The sequence below is a fragment of the Musa acuminata genome, unplaced genomic scaffold (assembly GCF_036884655.1).
Source record: "Musa acuminata AAA Group cultivar baxijiao unplaced genomic scaffold, Cavendish_Baxijiao_AAA HiC_scaffold_412, whole genome shotgun sequence".
Lineage (NCBI taxonomy): Eukaryota > Viridiplantae > Streptophyta > Magnoliopsida > Zingiberales > Musaceae > Musa > Musa acuminata.
In genome coordinates, this window is record NW_027020660.1 from 166,155 (window position 1) to 186,951 (window position 20,797).

The window sequence follows — 20,797 nt, forward strand, 5'->3', positions numbered from 1 at the left end:
TAATTTAGATTTATGATTTGTAAGTAAATTTCCATGATGTTGTTTTAAAACTCAGATATTTGATATTTACATATTTGTATTTATAATTCATGTTCAAATAAATAAGTCGGTTAAGATCAAACTATTATTAGTAATATGATTTTTGATACTTAATCTTATTTTTCCATGTGATGTTACATGTTTCAAATTTTGCAATCAATTGGTTGTAAATTAATGATAAAAGAAAAGAGAGATTCAAATTAGGTCGAATTCAAAACCATTCAGCCTGTTGTCTAACTCGAGTTAGACCAGTTGGCTCGATCGAGTCAACCGACAAGCCCACCCAGGTGCTGCCTTGTGTGACGCAGGGCCCGTGGACCTTGCGACCCAGCGGTTCGTGGGCTGACGGCTTGGGCCCTGCTCACGGCTAGCTGGGCAGACGCCTTAAGCCCAACTGGAGTCGTTACAGTCGATTCGGTCAGCCCAACGCTCGGACCCTTTGTGGCTTCCAAATCAATCAGTTGCAATCGGTCCAGGACAGTTTCAGACCATTTCCGGCCAATTCAAGCTGGTTTAGCCCACCAATGTGAACTGATTCAGATCCGATTAGGCCAGCTCAAGTGATTCCAGATTTTGATGTTGACATGTGGCTTGATTAGATTGATATTTTATTTGTGATTTACTTTATTTGAGACCTTGTCATATGTTTTAAAGGGATGTTTTAGAAGATTCCTGCTAGAGGAATTTGTTGATATATTTTGTTTTGTATTTAGTATTTTATGTATTTTTAAGCAAAGATTAATAATATAGTTTTTTTTTTGTAAAAAAAAAAGATTGCTGTCATTTTATGAAAAATAATTGAAATTTTTTGTTTGAATAAAAATTAGTTTACTAAGATTTTTTTTTTTAGAATAATAATTGATTGTCGCGTACTACTCTAAATTTATGGTGGTAGAAAGACCGTTGGGTTGATCGAAGCTAATAAGATATATTCCCAGTGGCTTTTTTGGCTTAGTCATATAATAAAGCAAAGGGCCGAGGAGGAGGCCGAGGAGGAGGGTGTGCTTTGGAAAGCAAAAGAAGCGTCTTTTTCCCTTCTTTTGGACTCGCCTCTTCCACTCCTCGAGCAATTTCAGCAACGCTAAGAGGATCTAGATTGCCTCTTGGCTTGTTTGAATCCTCCGAGACCCAATTTTGATATGAAAACTGATCATGTAGGGCGGGAGTCAGCCGTGATTCTTCGTATTGGATCCGGAATTTGCAAGATTCTCTACGGCCGGCAGAGAGGGGTTTTTACCTGCTAATCCTGGGAATTCTGGTTGCTGGAGGAATTGAGGCCCCCGTGATTTCTCGGCTGATTCGCTCTTGCTTGGCAGTTTGGATTGATCGGTGCCGCAAAAGCTGAATTGGTCCTGATTCGTGGATTCTTTGGGCGACAGTAACTGTTTCTTGAAGGCCTGGCGATGGCAGGAGATGATTTGATTGAGCTCAAGTTTAGGCTGTTTGACGGCACCGACATCGGGCCGAACAAGTACGATCCTTCGACCACCGTCGCCTCTCTCAAAGAAGCTATACTTGCTCGATGGCCCCAGGGTGAGACCTCGATGGCCTTTTGGCCGCTCACATTGCTTGTCTTCTCCTCACGTTTTATTTCTTTGATTATCTAGATGAATTCTGCCAAGTCCTAATTATGCTTTTGTCAGTGGTGAATTTGATTAAAACCTTTAATTACACAGATCCTAATTGCATTTACCACTTGGGTGCATGTCTTGATTGACTATAATTTGTTGCAAGTTTTTTCTTTGTCAAAGCCTGTAATTTCTTGAAAAAGGCATAGAGGTAATTATGGTTGCTTAGGAGGTGTGACATAGAGGCTTTGACATTGCTATTGAAAAAAACGGGAGAAGAAATAATTTGCTTCGTGCTTGGAGTGGGAACAGCAATTGGAAATAACAATGTTGTAAACAACTAAAAATAAATCGAAGAGGATACCTTTTACATCTTTCTTACCTTATAAACAACTAAGTGAATGGATGGGAGATTCACTATACATAAATTTTTTCTCTTTCATCTATCTTACCTACACCCTCAATTTTTCTCTAACCGCTGTTAAAATAAAATTTCACATTTTCGGTCTTAGTACCACCACCTAGTTTCAAATCTTTGGTTTCTAATGCTTGTCTCCATTACTTAAGTTTAGAATTAATGCTGACTAAAAGTAAATTGTTTTTTAATCATATATGTTTATTTGGAAAGAAGAGCCTTCTCACCTTAATTATTTATGATAAATGCCACTATCTACAACATCATTATTTTTATTTTTTTTTAAATATTTAAATCATATAGCCCTTTGGATTTGAATTTTTTTTCCCTTCATTTATGTATTGTTTTGGGGGCTGAACTCATTTGTTTACTTTGGTACAGAAATTGCTCCAAAAACCATAAATGATGTCAAGCTCATAAATGCTGGAAAGATTTTGGAGAACACCTGGACAATTACTGAGTCTAGGGTACCAGTTTGTGAACTTCCTGGTGGTGTTATCACTATGCATGTTGTAGTGCGGCCTCCCATGCTTGACAAAAATAATGGTATTTTCTGTGATTCCTGCTTTTTCTTTTATGTTTGTTCATATGTTCAAAGTTCAAACTACTTTTTGTTTATATAGTTTCTATTGCCAAATGAACTAATTCTTTTCCAATTATATTCTTAAGTGAATTTCTTTTTTGCATTTGTTATGCCCTAATGCTCCACATTGAAACATTTAAGAGCTACTTTTAGTCAAACTTTTCAAGCAGTTATGATCTTCCTAGTGTTTGAAATAGTGGAATAGATTTAGTATGTCTTATGTATTAACATAATACCGATGGGTGTCAAACAGCACATAGGATTCAGTTGCATGACATTATGAATTAATTTTCTTACAGGGTGCATTTTGGAGTTTAGATATCGTATTTCTTCTATATTTTACAGAATATTGATTCAAAATGATATCGTGTCAATTGAATCTGTGTTTCCTTAAGAGCAGGCAACTGCCTAAATACCTTTCTTGATCTGAGAGGTCTCTGTGTGCCTTTCAATGTCTGAAACACTATCTTGGGCTGTCTCAAGGACTTTGAGTCCTCGAATGGTTCATGCACCACTTAGCTCAGTTGGACTGCGTTGGTTCAGTTTTGAAGCTGGTCAGGCCCTCAGGCAAGTCGAAAATGGATATATTTAGTTGTAGCCCATGTCATTGTTTCATTTCTTGTTAGGAGACTTGGGGTGAAAATGATCCAGAATTGCATCGACCAAGTGGAGGAAATGAGTTGCTGCATGTTTTCTTTTTTACTTTTAAAATTTTCTTTACATGTTTTCGTTTCTTGCATTACTCCATCTTTTTGGTCCCTCTTTTATTTAGTATAAATTTCAGGCACTTTGATTTTTTGCACCTTGCATTACTCCATCTTCCTTGCAACATGCTTACAATTCTAACAGAACCATGACTACCTGCCAGTTGCCATCTATTTTCTGGAGATTGTTGATAATGATAAAATGAAACAAAGGAATTAAAAGAATATTTTTGAGATAATGTAACATTCTATTATGGATTTTAATGGACGTGATCATCTGATACATTCTTTTGTATGATTAGGTATACATCAAGAATATATTGTATATGTACTTGTTGTCAAGGTTTAAAATTTCAACTGTACCGGCTGGACCTGTATTTATCATTCCATAGCCATCCAGTATATGAACAATTTCTTCTGGTCTGGTGCAAAACGAAGCTGACCACCCAGTAAGGTCATCATACTAGCTTACCCAATGATAAACTAATTGGTATTGATACGTATGTGGGAGTAAGCCTACTGCCTAACACTGGTACTTTTTAAATTTTTTCTGTTTTTATAAGGATAAGACAGTTGTTTTTTCTCTTCTATCTCTCTCTCTCTCTCTCTCTCTCTCTCTCTCTCTCCTCTTTGCCTTCTCCATTCACTTTGCCTTCACCTCTGCTCCTCTTATTTTCTTTCTCCTCCTCTTCCTCCTCTGCAGTATCGTCATCCACTTCCTCTGCCGCCTCATCCTTTCTGTTTGTTGCTGCTGCCTTTTCCTTTGGGTCACTGTTATGTCCTCCTGCCAGTGTCTCCTCCTCCTCCTCCTCTCTCTCTCTCTCAATTCTACCCTCCCCTGCAGCCAGACTCATACTGGTTGGCATGAGAACATACCATGTGTCAATACATCCAACCATACTCCTAGTTTAACTTGAATTTGTATTTAACATATCTGGAAAGGAGATTCTAATTTAACCTGAAAGATGCCTTTGTGTACATTATGCAAGTTTGTAAGTGCAAACAGTCAATCCTGTGTGGCCCAAGTACAAATAATCTTACATACATGATGCAGTTATGCAAGTTCATTGCACTGTTTTTATTAATTTATATCATCACTTTAGAAATTTGATTTTGGGTTGATGTCACACATGGTTGATGTCCCATTGGCAGACTCTGATGTTATTGCTTTCACATTTGTTTTTTAGTTCTCGCTGCACATATTTTATGCCTTTTAGTGTTAATACAAGTTATGGAAGATAAGTTCATGCGTTTTGGTTTTATCATCCTGTAAAAACATTATAAATTGTGATTTATCTTGGAAAAGATCGAACCAAGAAAGATGGTTCTTTGAGTCATCGTTAATTAAACCATAGCACATGCTCAAACTTAGGGCCTAATTATCTGCATTTAAGTGATGGGAAATTAGGAATACAATTTGATGCTGGTAAAATTGCATTTGTGGTTCTAATATTAGGACAATAATCATGAGTTATTGGTCTATACCTTATAACATAGTGCAAATGAGTGACGGTTTCTTTTGTGATGCAAGTAGTAAATCTCCATTGAATTAGGGTTATTAATTTGTACATTTTCTGTATGACGCAATGAGATTCAAATGTGAACAGATGTGTGCATTTCTTGTTTACATAGTCATCCTACCATACAAACTTAATTTTATTTTGCTACCATACTAACCTTGTAATTTCTATACAGAAAGACCACTTGCTAAAGACCCAAAGACCAACAGATGTGCTTGCACCATCCTCTGACAATTGGCCATGATATGATGGAATTTTCCAGTTAGTAACTGTGAATTTACTGATTAGTAGCTTCAGTATTTCACCGTCATCTGGAGAAGTTTTTCTTCGCCACCGAATGTGTTCGAACTAATTGTGCAAGGATGTTGGTATTGCAACATGCAGTTACTCATGGTTCTGTATGAGAACTGAACAATAACATTTGTTGCTTCTTTGGTGTATTGTCTATAGGGTTGAATGATTCTTTTAATTGTTGATTCTGCTAGGAAAGTGTTCTGAGTGTTACGAGTTAATAATTATGGAACCACAAAGTAAAATGCAAGTATGATGTGCTTCATCACGGATGGAGAAAAAAAAAAAAACTTCTCCTACTGATAATGAATAATTGGTGATAGAAATGCTTGATTACTTTGGTTGTATAATAGATAGGTTTATTGTTTTTTTTTTATTTCTTTGTTAATGCAAATATGATGTGCTTCATCATGGATAGAGAAAGAAAACACTTTTCCTACTGATGATGAATACTTGGTAAAAGAAATGTTTGATAACTTAGGTTGTATAATTCTGATAATAATATTTATATTACTAAATTGGTTTAATGTCTTATATTTCTTTGTTAATTATACTTGGTTGTTTACTCATACTTATCTATGTCTTGGCCATTCATAAAAAAATATCTAAGAATGAATCAAGTTACAAACATGTGCATGATTTGGAGAGAGAGAAGCCTCTCTTCATACTCACCTTTAGGGTTAAGATTGATATAGCTATATATCTTATGTTTGTGGAAGAGAGGATTTGGTTCCATGTGGACATTAAAGATGTAGAACAGTTGGGAAAGGATGAAGTTGGATTTTTCTAATATGGCAGAATTTTTGGTGTCTCAGACTATAGAGATCCTGACATCATTAGGAATATGCTTTTTTAAAAATGTTATAGTTAGCTAAAAGATACTGCTTTATGAATTAATTGTCAATTTTATTTTCACTCTAAGAAATATGGTTTTGAATAACCAAAATTCTTAGAGAATCATTGCATGGATCATTACATGTCTTAATTCTTCATATCTTTTTGAAAAACTTCAATGTTTGTATAATTTTACTGATGGTAAGTAAACTCACTCTTACATTGTCTAACTGACATGGGCCTTTATTATTTTTTTTATTACAATCATTTCCTATTTAAATCACCTATCATGTTCAATATTAGGTTTAATTTAATAACATTATTGCAATTCGATGGATGATAAAAATTAATCAATTTAATTTAGATTGGCTCAAAACACTTGACATCAAGTTTATGAAAAATATGGAAGAATAGACCAAACATCACATGAAAAATGAAATAGGCACATAGTTATACTTAAGAGTTATAAAAAACGATCCAAGTAGAGGGGTTGGTGATGTGATAAACCCACTTAAAACTTGAGAGTTGGAAATCTCACCTCATAAATATTTATCGATTCTCAAGCTTGATTTAGTTAAATATATTTTTTATATTTAAAATGTTGATTTGATGATAGTAGTGTATTAGACCCTTACGGTTCTATTGTTGTTATTGTTATGTATCATATATATATATATATATATATATATATATATATATATATATATATATATATATATATAAAGGACAATAAAACAAGTGAGAGCTTCCTATATTATCAACTTAGGCTTAATCATCAACATGCATACCAATTCAATGGAAAGAATGATATCTAATTTCAGGAGGTTTTGAGACTGAATTCCAAAATAAAAGTACTATATAAACATATGAGAGAGAGAGAATTCAGAAAAGTTTCGTTATACGTGTAGTAAAACCCTAGTAAGTAAACACACAAAAAAGTTAACTTGAGATACAGGGCTTCCATCATAAACCTTCTATGAATCCAAAATTATGAACATATGCTCTTTGACTTCCATCATAACTTCTCTATGGTTTGTCTTTATCGAGATGTCCTCGTGTTATGTTAATTAAACCATGGCGTAAATATTAGGTGCTGGGCAATTGATACATCTCATATTCGAGTTTGTGTAGGAGTATCTTTATGTATAATTTACAATCATAGAGTTCAACAGCAACAAAAATATCCATGTCGCTGATTGGGACTATTAGTTTTGTTGTTATTATTGTATCTCGTGTGCAATTTGATATGATTGAAGAAAATTATTCCTTAAAAAAACTTCCATATGGCTATGAACCTGAACTATGTTAATAATGAAAGCAACATCTATTTCTGTCGTATGTAGGTAGAGAAAAAGAAAACAATTGGATGATTATTCCTCCCACATTTCCCTACTAAAGAGACTTTGGAACATTGGAAGGCAAAATATATATATATATATATATATATATGTGGACATAGCATTGTCTAGATGTAAAACAAGCCCCCCATCAACACTCAATAATTCATCATCTTTCTTTTTTGGGGATTTATTTGGTGAACGAGCTTCTCCAACGATTACCTTCACCTCGTTCTTCACGACACACTGGTGAAGGGGTGTCACTAGGATGAACTCTTCCCTTGGAGCTCTTCTCCTCTGTGGCCGCACCACCATCTGTCTTCTTCCTCTCCATTTCCTTGCAGCGTTTCCTCAGTTCATGGATGTAAGCATAGCTGGCTCCAAGATAAGACATGGCTGTTCTTGTGAGGACTTCAAGTGATGTTTAGGTGAAGCCATGAAGATGAGGAGCATTTATAGCAGGATAAAAGAATGTGATGCCGTATGTTTAGATCTACATCACATACAACAGCTCAATCGAATTGGTATATAGAGCTACATAAGTTTATCGTTATTAACTTTGGCCTAAGCACTTAGTTCAGATTCATAATGTTATTAAGATATCTCCTCAGATCAAGTTGTGACAAATCATATCTAGGGGGATTTATTTATGGACATGATGAGGTACCCAAACCAGAAAAGATGGCTGAGTGTACAGTTCAATATGTTCAACTTAAGTGGGGCAGATTGTTAAATAAGTATATTATCATTAATATGGATGTAAGTGCTTTGAATTAGTGTTTCATACTCATCAAATTAATAAGTTATCAGACTGGGTCGAGATGATGAATAAAAAAATACTTCAAGGCTCATAAAATAAATGAATAAACACTTTGGACCAGTGTTTCAGGTTCATGAACTTAATGAAAAAGCCATCTTTTTCTTCATTGGGCAACTAAGAGAACTTTTAATGTTCAACTCACCTCCTTTGTCATGAATCCTACATGATGAATTATATATCTAGCTAACATTCATATTCATGCTGATACTACTCTGTCTATCACTTAGTGTTTTATATACCAAATCTAAGCTTTCATACTCTATCATGATAATATATATGTTTCCTATGACACTGATCAAGTGCGTTGAGTAAGCTCGCATTTGGATGTAATGACTCCTCAAACTAAATCATTAAATTAGCATCAACTTGGATGTCACGATGTGAGTCTCATAAAAATTCAATCAAGCCTGATGAGTGTGTGGAGTTTCATGCAACATGTACCTGAATCCACTAGGTTTCTAACATTAGGGTTAAGAAGCATGCTAGAAATTTATCCTGTTGTGCCAAATTTAGTTCTAAAGACATCATGACATAGCTCTCAATTTGCCAAAACTCGAGATTAACAGCAAAATTTATCAACAAAGCAGTTATATGTCCTTGAAAAGAAAAAAAAAAGGTTGCTGAGGGTATATAATTCTGAAAACTGACATTAAATAAGATGAAATATTTATTTTCCGAGTCCAATCAGCTGAGTGCAAGAAACTGTAGGAAGCTTCAAGGAAGCTGTTCATCGGGTGGGGAAGACAGGTAAGGTTAACTGCTTTTACCTACTAAAATGAAGAAGGTGGCTTCCATGGATGCCTTTGCCCACAGACTGCAGCCACCTGTTTGTTTAGCATCAAAGATGGTGGCTTTGTAAAGTAGGAAGCTCAGATACAACTAAGGCTCCCTTTTATAGGGGTCAGGCATTGTTAGGCCTTCACTACCTTATCCTTAGCTTTTTCGTTAATTTGAGTGGTGCACGATATGGAAGGCCCCAATCAAACATAAAAGATCAAGTATCAGGGCAAAAATGTCAAATCATCAAAAATTAATATGACGTTGTTACTAAAGCAAATCGTATTTCAATTGTAGAACAAAGGTAAGTCGAGCTTGTAGTTGGAGTGGCTTGTGGTAGAAAAACGATAAAAAAAGCTTGATGATGTTGCCAAGATGCATCTCGAGCCCTCGATGCAATCGACTTCGACATGAAGCATCATTTCTCCAACGTGGTCGAATATGACCATAAAGTATCCTTTATCAACGATGTAATGGAATATGATAATGAATTATTCTCTATCTCGAATACGATCGAATCTAGCCACGAAACTCCCTGTATCTCTAATATGGTCAAATCCAGCCATGAAGCTGCCATATATCTCGTAACGGTTTGAGTGACTCCTCACATCCGAGTAACACCCAACAATCCAGCGAAACCACTTAATTTTGATGGTAATCAAAACCCTTATTAAAAAGCCCTAGGTAGTGCTCTTTGAAACCTCTGAATCCTACATTATATTTCTCTAGATTTACTAACTTAAGCATTAAAGACTTTTGTTTGGTATGTCCCCGACTAAATTTTGCATATGCCCCTATTGAACCCAATCATCTAGCGAGATTAAACTGACAATAGACCCAAGCTTGAATCAAGGTTGGCTCCATGGCCCAACACAATGGACAACTATAATATACCAAGTTCGCACGACTATGCCAATGGAAATGTCCCGATGGTTCGGTTAACTCTCCACGTTCGAGTAAAGCTTAATAATTCCACAAATTAACTTCCCAATTAATATTGATGATTACAAAAGCTTTATATAAAATGTCCTAGGTATGCTAAGTCACCTAACACCCCTTTGAACCCTTTAAAGCAACTGTTACGTTTCTCCAGCTCTACTTTGGAAAGACTTTTGTCGGGCATGCCTCTGATTTAGTTTTGTAGGATCTTCTACCTAACCTACTCATCTCCCAACATCAAATTGATGACAGACCGGAGCTTCAATCGAGGTTGGCTCTGCGCCCAACACCTTGAACAACCAAAATATGCTTTAATACAAACTGTTTCATGGGTACCTAAAATTAATTTCATGATACCAAACTACTAAAGAAACACATACTCATAAAAAATGGACAAAAAATTCATTTTATTGTCCTCCAAAAGACTACGATGAAAAATAATATGCCAAAGGCTAGTACACATATATTTAATAACCTGTTTTTTATGATGAAATTTGCCCAACGTAGTCAACCTCATGGAGTTAGGTTGGATCTTCAATTGAAGTGGTAAGACCAAGGAATCTAAACATAGCAATAGATCTTATCAACAAATACTAACTGACTAAGCCGATCAAAAGAGTAAAAGAAGTCAAAATTCTTGAACGAAAAGAAAATAAGGCACCATGCAGTGTTAGCTGACTGAATGGTATTTGGAATTCAATCTCAACTTTCCTTAACTAAGACCAATTATTTGAAAAAGATGTGTGCCACAAAATCCTTCTATCAAAACTTATTTATTCAATTTTATGAGAGATAAGCACATAAAAAGGTTCCAAAAAATCAAAACTATAAAAAGCAATCCACCAACATCTATTCATGTGGTTCTGAAAATGTTGGGCCTCCATGTCAGCCAATATCAGCATGTAAGGTATACTATCATGTCTGTTATCTTATACCATACCCATTTGTAAGATATGATTTGCCTCTTGCAAAATCAATCAGCCAAACTATAATGGTCTAAGTTTGTAAAATCAACTGGTCATCATAACACAGGCAATAAAAGGTCACTATCACTTTGGCAGTACTCTTCCACATTCAATACTGTATCACGATGTCATCAAGAGGAATGCATTCATTCAGTTGATTGCAAATTCTCACCATAAAGTCACCAAAAGTTTTATCATAAGCTAAACATTTTCAACAACACTGCAATATATTTAACCAAACAAAGAGTCAAAGACAATTACCAATCTACACCATTTATAGCAAACAAAGTAAATGTAAGACTAACAGCAGAATAAAAATCAGAGACAATGTTCAAATTCCAGATTTTTTAAGCTTAAGAAATGTCCTAACAAGATACTGAATAGTGAGAAATGTCCCAACAAGATACTGAATAGTGGGAGGAAAAATGTTATAATAAAAATGTCTTCAAAGGTTGGCCTTATCTCCATGATGAGTTTGCCTTTTTGTCCTAAACTTAGGTTTGTAAAGTCAATGGAAATGACCTCTTTATTTGTATAGGTAAGACTGAACATGTTAACCTTCTTCAAACTGCGGGGATGAGTTTTGTGGATTAGACCATTCATTTTGGATAACATTCATTGCTATACTAAAGGTGCCCCTGAACCTTATATTGTTTTAACTATAGTTTCTCAAAATATGAACTGTCTTGGTTCGGCTATGGGTTTGGAATTTGATTTGGGATATATCATTTATCTTGATTTGAAGTTTGCAAAAGGCAGGATTAGTTGGTTTACTACTTTATGTTGTGATACAAATTAGACCATTTACTCAATTTTTAAGAAAAAAGAATTAGGTGGGATATTTTCTAGAGTAGACACTTTTGCTTTTTTTGTTTTTGTTTTTGTTTTCTTACTTTACAACACTGGTGACAAGGTTTAGAGTCCTGGAAGAGGCCTCTCTAATTATAAGAGTAAGACTATGTATATTAACTCTCCCTAGACCACTCATTAATGGGAGTCTCAGCATTAGCCTCATTTTAGATGTGTTTAACTAGAATGAAAAGAAATAACAATGAAATATCTGAAAGCTCTGAAATCAGATAGGTTTTTCAGATTTTCCAACAACTTAGTTAATTTGAGCCTGTGCTGCGTGAATCCCTAGTAGCAAAATTTTATATGAATCCTATTCGTAAGTTGTAACCATAGCAATGAAACCAAACAACAAATTTCTGCATTCCGGACATGTACCACTGCAAATCCAGGAAGCAAAGTACTCTGAACCTGATTCTAAATCCAATCATAGATAGCTGCAAAGAGGAGGAATAGTGATATTGGGCAACATTAAATTAAACAAGCCTACAAGTAACAATTGCTCTAGTAAAATTAACAATCCATAGCATGTATTCCTTTCTCTTAAAAACTACCTCTGTTATTTTTTAAAGCCAATAACAACTATGGTAAAAATGGTCATATTCCTTTCGAACACATTCGTTTTTAAGTCTTACCTAAAATCAAAATGATGCTTCAGGGGCACAAACAAGTGTTTTATACAACAACTGAACAATCGAGGACCTCACATTTGCCCTTCTACCTGACACACTACAACTCAGTGAATGTGTTGAAAAAGAAACCTGAAGGTCGACAAAAAACATCATAACCTTAGAATACTATATTATACCCTTCTATTGATTATGAATACTAGCAAACATGACATAGACAGCAACTAAAGGAAGAAAGTGCAGAAAAATGATAGGAGATGTAAAGGCCACAAAATTAGCTGCGTGGGCTTTAGCATTAAGAACCTGTGTGTGACGTGCTTTCAATGCCATTGCACCGTTCTAAGGGCATCTTCCAGAACTAAGGGCATCAAGTACAGAACTGTAGAATTGCACCGTTCAATTTACTTTGAAGCCCACAACAATGTCATACTTTAAAACTCCAAGAAATACAAAAAATAAGAAGAACAAATCAAATTTTCCATTGTCACAAAAATGCTAATGTTTCAGTACGGAGGAACAATTCCAAAAGCCTATAATTGAATAGCATGTAAGGTCAAGAATATTGGTTCCTTGTGGAAAAACACATATAGAGAGAGGATATAAACAAAACTGAAAAGCAGGGAATTAACAGCACTGAATGAGCAGTCCAAGAAAAACACAACATGAAACATTATAGATATAGATAAACAATAAAGAAACCATGCTGATAATAGTGCTTTATACCACAAAACTAAATTTCACAGGAAATATTCATGTAAATATGTATATAACAAAGACCAAAATATTATAACAGCCATTCGTTGAGATAGAGTTCATCAGAGAATCTCTGTTGCCTTACAATTCTATCTGTTCAGTTTCAGTCACAAACATTATTTCAAATCCTCAGTTTCAATAACAAACGTTATTTGAAATCCTTGACCCCATCAGTAAGCAACAGCATATGTAACAAATAGTTAAAGATTAATTACAAAGCATGTTGAGACGTGGAATAAAAGTCAAAGCACTGAAATAATCAGCATTTTTCACATGTTCTTGAACAGAAAGGAGTAATACAACCTTGGACATAACAAGTTTACAAAAAGCATGAAAAAAGGAACAACAGCATGTTAGATCACATTGTACACATGATCTACTAGAGCTGAGTTTAGTGTGTCACGCAAGTACCAGAGAAACCAACAGCACTTTTTGTGCCATAGAACAAGTGTCACGAGTACTTCCTGCAGCACAGATACAAGAAGTCTGTGTATGCACCTTTGTAGCACCTTCTTGTGTTTTCTTTCTAAGTAGTGTTGAAGAACAATATTCAAAAAGAATAATTATAAAATGCAAAGGCATACAGGCTCGGAGTGCACTTGTATCTAAAAGTTAAAATTACCATGTAAATATTACATTTTTATCCACCACTTTTCTTTTCTTTCTATGTAGTTTTAAAAAATAATATTGAGAACAATAGATTAGAAAACTCATAAACATACAGATTTGAAATGCTCTTGTTGTAAGCAAAACAATGGATTTATATTGGACATGCAACGAAATAAACTTACCTTGAGTCACAGTTGTCCAAGAATAAGCCTTTGATTAGTTCACATATTGGACTCCTTAGATTAATTTATTAAGAAACAATTGGTGTCTTCTAATCTATGTCTTATGGAACTTAATGTCTATCCCTTAATGGTATTGATAGGCAGAAAAGGGACACCAATCCTTTATTTTTTTTAAAAAGTATACTTAATGCTTTCTTTCATCATCAAAACAATTTAAAATAATTTTAAATATCTGAAAAGTCTCTCATTTATGACTAGTCGATAAATGTGTTTGGTCATTATTATTATTGGACATGTGGATCAGATAAAGTATCTTGTCGATTCCAATAACTAATGAGATTCCCAACACTTGCATCTAAGTGTTAAAACTGCCATGTAAAAGTTAAATTTCAATTTCTGCCACTTCTAGATCATCGAAGGTGTAGTGCAACGGGAGAAATTATAGCCCCAATTTCACAATTTGGATACATTTTACACATCATCTAACTGTATGTTGCTCCTTATAAGCATTAAACAAATTAATGAAAGAATTACGCACGCTAAGTCCAATTTAACTTCAGCAGAACCTAATCATGGGTAGGGATTCATTTCATGGTTGGCAATTTTGTCAGACTTTCTTTGTCATTCCCCTTTATTATAAAAACAAGTAGATAACCCACAGGACTCATTTAAGTCAAACCACAATCCTCCTCGTGTAGACGAATCAAATGCATGATACCAAAGAGAATCGTCGTTTCAGACGACAAACGTCACATAAGAAGATTTAATTCGGAGCAAGAAAAGGGAGGAAGGAGGGGGAGCCAAACCAAATAGGGCTTCGAATTGGCCAGTGGTCGAATTCCAAATCTTTGTCTTCTCTCCGCATTTGTCGAAGGAAAGCGACGACGATGTATCGCGGACGGAGAATGGGGACAGAGAAAGGGGATTTGGATGAGGTTTGGTGTGTATATATATATATATATATGTGTGTGTGTGTGTGTGTGTGTGTGTGTGTGTGTGTGTGTGTGTGTGTGTGTGTGTGTGTGTGTATTTTTAGATTAATGTTATTTTTTAAAACCCTATTGTATGTAATTTGTTCGAACCTCATAAAATGTATTTAGAGGGTGAATCTTATTACAACTATACGATGGTTCTGTGACGAGACAAGAGTTTGTGCCACAAATTTATTCATGTATTCATTTATCAGCTAATTTTCTTCTTTTTTACTGATATTTTGACATCTCGATAGATTGAAATTAGCCTAAAATTAGTGTTATATAAATCATTAACAAGTATTTCTCACAGAAGGAAAGGGAGCTAAGATCGATGGGGTCCACTAGTGGGTCCGTCGCTTAATCCAATCACAAGGTCTAGAAAAAGGAAAAGGAGCTTAAGAATCGGATAGGGTCCACTTGTGGGGCCGTTCAGTGCTCCAATCACAAATGCAACAAAAAAAGAAATATTACAAATTTATGAAATTGAACCCGACGTGAATCGAACACGCAACCTTCTGATCTGGAGTCAGACGCGCTACCATTGCGCCACGGATCCAATTGATATAGTTTCAACATATATTATATTTATCTTTTGAATAATTATGGATAAATTTCAAATCATCTGTCGTAATCATCTCAAGATCCACATTGTTTAACTCATATCGTTCCATTAGGATTTGGGTTCATGTGTTGTATGATCCGATTTGATCTTGCTTTTGCCCCTTGAGGATTATCTTGTCAAGGAAGGATAAGGTTCATCGATTTCGTCCATTTGGATACATTTTTTAGATCATTTTAATCAACGAATTAATCCGGTTAATTGAAACTTTCATTTGGATCCAGTTATTAGGTAGAATTAGGATCCATTTTAGCATCTTATTGCTCACATCTATGCAATCATCAACTCATGCTGTCATTTTTTAACTGTTAATGCATTTTATAAGAGCCAAATTCAGCAAATTTTAAACTAAAATTTCCCCCAAAACGTCAATACAACATAATTCTGTGTAAAATGCACTTTTCAGTGGTATACAGGGTAGTGTTAACATACACAAACTTACATTCCACCGCTAACGATAGAAGAGCTTTGTAGCAGAAACTGAGCAGCAAGTGAAAACTCTTCAAGTTGTCGAGCACTTCGACAACTGAAGCTTGCAGTGCACCAGCGTTTATTGTCTCTTACCGATAAGTAACTTATCGATCTCTGCCCAGATCGATACATACCAATCCGTACATCGAGATATACCAATATACTGACACATTATGTACCAATATGTACCGAAGCCTCGAAAAGGAAGAAACAAATGAAAGTGGATGAAGAAAGAAGAAGGCGACGAAGAAGAAGAGAAAGCCATGTCTTAAGAGTAGGGAGGAGAAAGAGGAAGAAAGAAGATGAGACCATCGAGAAAGAAAAAAAGGAATAGGAAATCAATGACAAATCAATGACAGAGCAATGGACAGCGGACAACAACAATCGTTCATGCTTGCATGTATGGGGAAGAGGGCTCACGAACACAAGCCACAAACCTGTGAAATATTTTCTTTTATTGATCGGATTGGACCAACCAAACATGCTGCCTATTCTATACCGATGCCGACGAATCAACTAGAAGTGCTTCTGCCATGTATACATGATTATGGACACTATGCAATCACTAGTTCGCAATTTTCCAAAGTGTCAAAATCATTGGCTAAAACTTAATAAATATAAGGAGCAGGAACAGTTCATATTAGGTTATGGGTTACTTCTGTCCTCCTCTTCCTTCTGCCTGTAATCTTCCATTTATTCTACCCAATGGATGGAGTAGTAAACAACAAATGCAGTGGATGGATGCAGTGAATAGCAAGCAAAGCAAAAGCAATGTTCCCTCTGATTTAGAATCACAATCACAGTTTTCACTTTTTTCTATTATCTTTTCACCTTCTCAACTTTCCTCTTTTCTTTCTTCTTCTCCCTCCGTCTTTCTTTTTTCTTCCCTTTGAGTTTGAGGTCATCAAGTAGTGTAAAATTCACCCAAAAATCAATAAACTCAAGTATTTTCAACTGATTCTAGCTGATTCAGCTGAGAAATCGACCAAAATTAGATCAATCTTAGACAACATCCATGCAGATTCGACGTATCATGTCAAAATCGATCAAAAGCACCAATTTTTCATCAAAGGAGAAAAAAACGATGCAACCATAACTCCATAGTGTAATAGTAATGTGACCTTTGAAACCATCATCTCAAAATTCTTCATGATAACATAATGATATCAGCTACAACATAAGCAAAGCATCTACTTCAATGCACATCAAGGAGAGCCATAGATCAAACAAAGAATTTGTTTCAGTTTCATAGTCACTACTACACACACACACACACACACACAAGCACACACGTCTGCCAAATGTGTTCCCAGAAGTTGGTTAAAAAAAAGAATGGGACAACAGTATCAATTCCTACAGTATCTGATTTTTCCTATGCAGGTAATTATCAGGAAACAATTGACTGAATCAACATGCTACAAGAAGTCATTGTGTTCCACTTCATATTGCTTTCCTTTCTTTCTACATGTATGCAGCTACATTCCTCTTAATGCACCAGAAAAAAAGGAAGCAAATGACATAAATCATATTACTAATAAGTCTCAAACTGCAGATCAAGTTAAGCAGAGAGTAAAAGGCTGGAACCTGAAACCATGGATTGCAGGAGCCAAAACCTACAGCTAGCTAATCCAGAACTACTATTTTCTCGCACTGTACAATTCAATGAGCTCCGGAAACTGCTTCTTGTAGATGATGACATACCTTTCCAAGAACTTCTTCTCTGGATACAGCATATATGTGAGCAATTTGGGAAGATCAGCGCACAGCCCCCTGGACTTCAGGGCTGCCATGAGCTGATATCTTGGGATCAACCTTTTCTCTAAACTTAATGTCAAAAGCATAGGCCGGAGGGCGATATAAGACGGAGCATATCCAGCCTCATTCACCAAAAATTCCATTTTCATCTTCAGATTCTTCATGGAACATGTCAAGAAACCAGGAGTCTTTTTTAATGCGTCGAGGAAGTCCGCCTCTGACCACCCGAAGGCCCCGAATAGCTTCTTTTGCGCATTGAATCTCTCCACGCTAAGAGTGGAGAGCATCAACAGAGTCCAGTGGAACCTCCCCGAGGTGCGGGCTACTCCGAATCCCTCGACACGACTGATCAAGGTCCTCAAGGTTTCCGCCCTCTGGGTTACCAACGTGGGGTGGTACCCCAGGATCGTTCTAAGCTTTTGATCCGTGAATCCACAGCTCCGTAGCATATCGATGTTTGGCTGGATCCTCTTCTCGACGCTATACCCGAGAAGCCACTTGTGGAGCTTAAAGAGCTTTATGAGGATGTCGTTGGATCCAATGAGTCCCTGCCAAAACCGGATCCTGTGCACGACGGTGCGGATGTGGTAGTTGATTGCGGAGGGATTGGCCAGGAAGAGGTGGGTGATGTCGGACTGTGAGAAGCCTAACTCCTGGAGAGCTCGGAACTTGGCGGCCAGGGTCTTCTCCACGTCGAGGAGAAGCCACCGGGGGTTCCAAGACAGCAGCTTTTTCACATGGGTGTCGTCGAAACCGTGGCTTTTGAGAAAGCCAAGGACGGAGTCGGGCTGCCGGCGGGACGCGATGCCGCCGAGGAGATTCGAGGCCTTGGTCGCCTTCTCCGGGGAGAAGCCACATGACGTGACGAGGTATTCGGCCATGAAGCTGGGCTGAAGAGCTCCGCTTCCGGTAGCGGCGACGGAGTAAGAGGAGGAGGAGGAAAGTAGAGCATCGGCGGGACGCGGTCGATAGATGAAGGAGAGGGTTTTGGAGAAGAGAGAGGATGCCGGTGACCTCTTCATCGGTCTCCTCTTCTTGTCCGAAGACACAAACCGTCACCAACACCGTATTCCCTTCCTCTCCGACTGTGCCTAAAAAGCAAAAAACCTCGAAACCCTAAGAGCAAGTCACCTAACACCCCCTTTGAACCCTTTGAAGCAATTGTTACGTTTCTCCAACTCTACTTTGGAAAGGCTTTTGTCGGGCATGCCCCTTAATTTAGTTTTGTAGGATCTTCTACGTAACCTACTGGTCTCCCAACATCAAATTGATGATAGACCCGAGCTTCAATCGAGGTTGGCTCCGCGCCCAACACCTTGAACAACCAAAATATGCTTTAATACAAATAGTTTCAGGGTACCTAAAATTAATTTTATGATACCAAAGAAACACATACCCATAAAAAATGGACAAAAAATTCATTTTATTGTCCTCCAAAAGACTACGATGAAAAATAATACGCCAAAGGCTAGTAAACATATATTTAATAACCTATTTTTTATGATGAAATTTGGCCAACGTAGTCAACCTCATGGAGTTCGGTTGGATCTTCAATTGAAGTGGTAAGACCAAGGAATCTAAACATAGCAATAGATCTTATCAACAAATACTAACTGACTAAGCCGATCAAAAGAGTAAAAGAAGTCAAAATTCTTGAACGAAAAGAAAATAAGGCACCATGGGGTGTTAGCTGACTGAATGGTATTTTGAATTCAATCTCAACTTTCCTTAACTAAGACCAATTATTTGAAAAAGATGTGTGCCACAAAATCCTTCTATCAAAACTTATTTATTCCATTTTATGAGAGATAAGCACGTAAAAAGGTTCCAAAAAATCAAAACTATAAAAAGCAATCCACCAACATCTATTCATGTGGTTCTGAAAATGTTAGGCCTCCATGTCAGCCAATATCAGCATGTAAGGTATACTATCATGTCTGTTATCTTATACCATACCCATTTGTAAGATATGATTTGCCTCTTGCAAAATCAATCAGCCAAACTATAATGGTCTAGTTTGCAAAATCAACTGGTCATCATAATACAGAGGCAACAAAAGGTCACTATCACTTTGGCAGTACTCTTCCACATTCAATACTGTATCACGATGTCATCAAGAGGAATGCATTCATTCAGTTGATTGCAAATTTTCACCATAAAGTGACCAAAAGTTTTATCATAAGCTAAACATTTTCAACAACAATGCAATATATTTAACCAAACAAAGAGTCAAAGACAATTACCAATCTACACCATTTATAGCAAACAAAGTAAATGTAAGACTAACAGCAGAATAAAAATCAGAGACAATGTTCAAATTCCAGATTTTTTAAGCTTAAGAAATGTCCTAACAAGATACTGAATAGTGAGAAATGTCCCAACAAGATACTGAATAGTGGGAGGAAAAATGTTATAATAAAAATGACTTCAAAGGTTGGCCTTATCTCCATGATGAGTTTGCCTTTTTGTCCTCAACTTAGGTTTGTAAAGTCAATGGAAATGACCTCTTTATTTGTATAGGTAAGGCTGAACATGTTAACCTTCTTCAAACTGCGGGAGTGAGTTTTGTGGATTAGACCATTCATTTTGGATAACATGGTAACCATAGCAATGAAACCAAACAACAAATTTCTGTATTCGGGACATGTACCACTGCAAATCCAGGAAGCAAAGTACTCTGAACCTGATTCTAGATCCAATCATACATAGCTGCACAGAGGGGGTATAGTGATATTGGGCAACATTAAATTAAACAAGCCTACAAGTAACAATTACTCTAGTAAAATTAACAATCCATAACATGTAATCCTTTTTCTTAAAAAACTACCTCTGTTATTTTTTAAAGCCAATAAGAACTATGGTAAAAATGGTCATATTCCTTTCGAACACATTCGTTTTTAAGTCTTATCTAAAATGAAAATGATGCTTCAGGGGCACAAACACGTGTTTTATACAGAAACTAAACAATCGAGGACCTCATATTTGCCCTTCTACTTGATGCACTACAACTCAGTGAATGTGTTGAAAAAGAAACCCGAAGGTTGACAAAAAAACAGCATAACCTTAGAATACTATGTTATAGTCTTCTATTGATTATGAATATTAGCAAACATGACATAGACAGCAACTAAAGGAAGAAAGTGCAGAAAAATGATATGAGATGT

General features: G+C 36.2%; 2 protein-coding genes, 1 long non-coding RNA gene and 1 other non-coding gene across 5 annotated transcripts; 1 reads left to right on the plus strand and 3 right to left on the minus strand.

The window, feature by feature from the left end:
• The first annotated feature begins 1,001 nt into the window (after nucleotides 1-1,001).
• LOC135658673 (membrane-anchored ubiquitin-fold protein 3-like) lies at nucleotides 1,002-5,531 on the plus strand. Its single transcript, XM_065176142.1, has 3 exons — nucleotides 1,002-1,572; nucleotides 2,404-2,568; nucleotides 5,005-5,531. The coding sequence occupies exons 1-3, from the start codon at nucleotides 1,443-1,445 to the stop codon at nucleotides 5,058-5,060; spliced, it is 351 nt and encodes a 116-aa protein (XP_065032214.1). The 5' UTR covers nucleotides 1,002-1,442; the 3' UTR covers nucleotides 5,061-5,531.
• A 1,707-nt stretch (nucleotides 5,532-7,238) lies between these two features.
• On the minus strand, nucleotides 7,239-14,727 carry LOC103971003 (uncharacterized). Of its 2 annotated transcripts, XR_010505541.1 has the most exons (3): nucleotides 14,621-14,725; nucleotides 8,879-13,487; nucleotides 7,239-7,665 (listed from the first exon to the last, which is right to left on the minus strand). It is a non-coding gene; the product is annotated as an uncharacterized LOC103971003 (long non-coding RNA). The 2 variants fall into 2 exon arrangements; XR_670665.3 differs by having other exon boundaries at nucleotides 8,879-14,727.
• Nucleotides 14,728-15,272: 545 nt separating this feature from the next.
• Nucleotides 15,273-15,344, minus strand: TRNAW-CCA (transfer RNA tryptophan (anticodon CCA)). The gene has a single exon. It is a non-coding gene; the product is annotated as a tRNA-Trp (tRNA).
• Nucleotides 15,345-17,294: 1,950 nt separating this feature from the next.
• Nucleotides 17,295-18,800, minus strand: LOC135658741 (transcription termination factor MTERF15, mitochondrial-like). Its single transcript, XM_065176230.1, has one exon. It carries the CDS (start codon nucleotides 18,653-18,655, stop codon nucleotides 17,516-17,518), a length of 1,140 nt encoding a protein of 379 aa, XP_065032302.1. The 5' UTR covers nucleotides 18,656-18,800; the 3' UTR covers nucleotides 17,295-17,515.
• Between the last annotated feature and the right edge of the window lie 1,997 nt (nucleotides 18,801-20,797).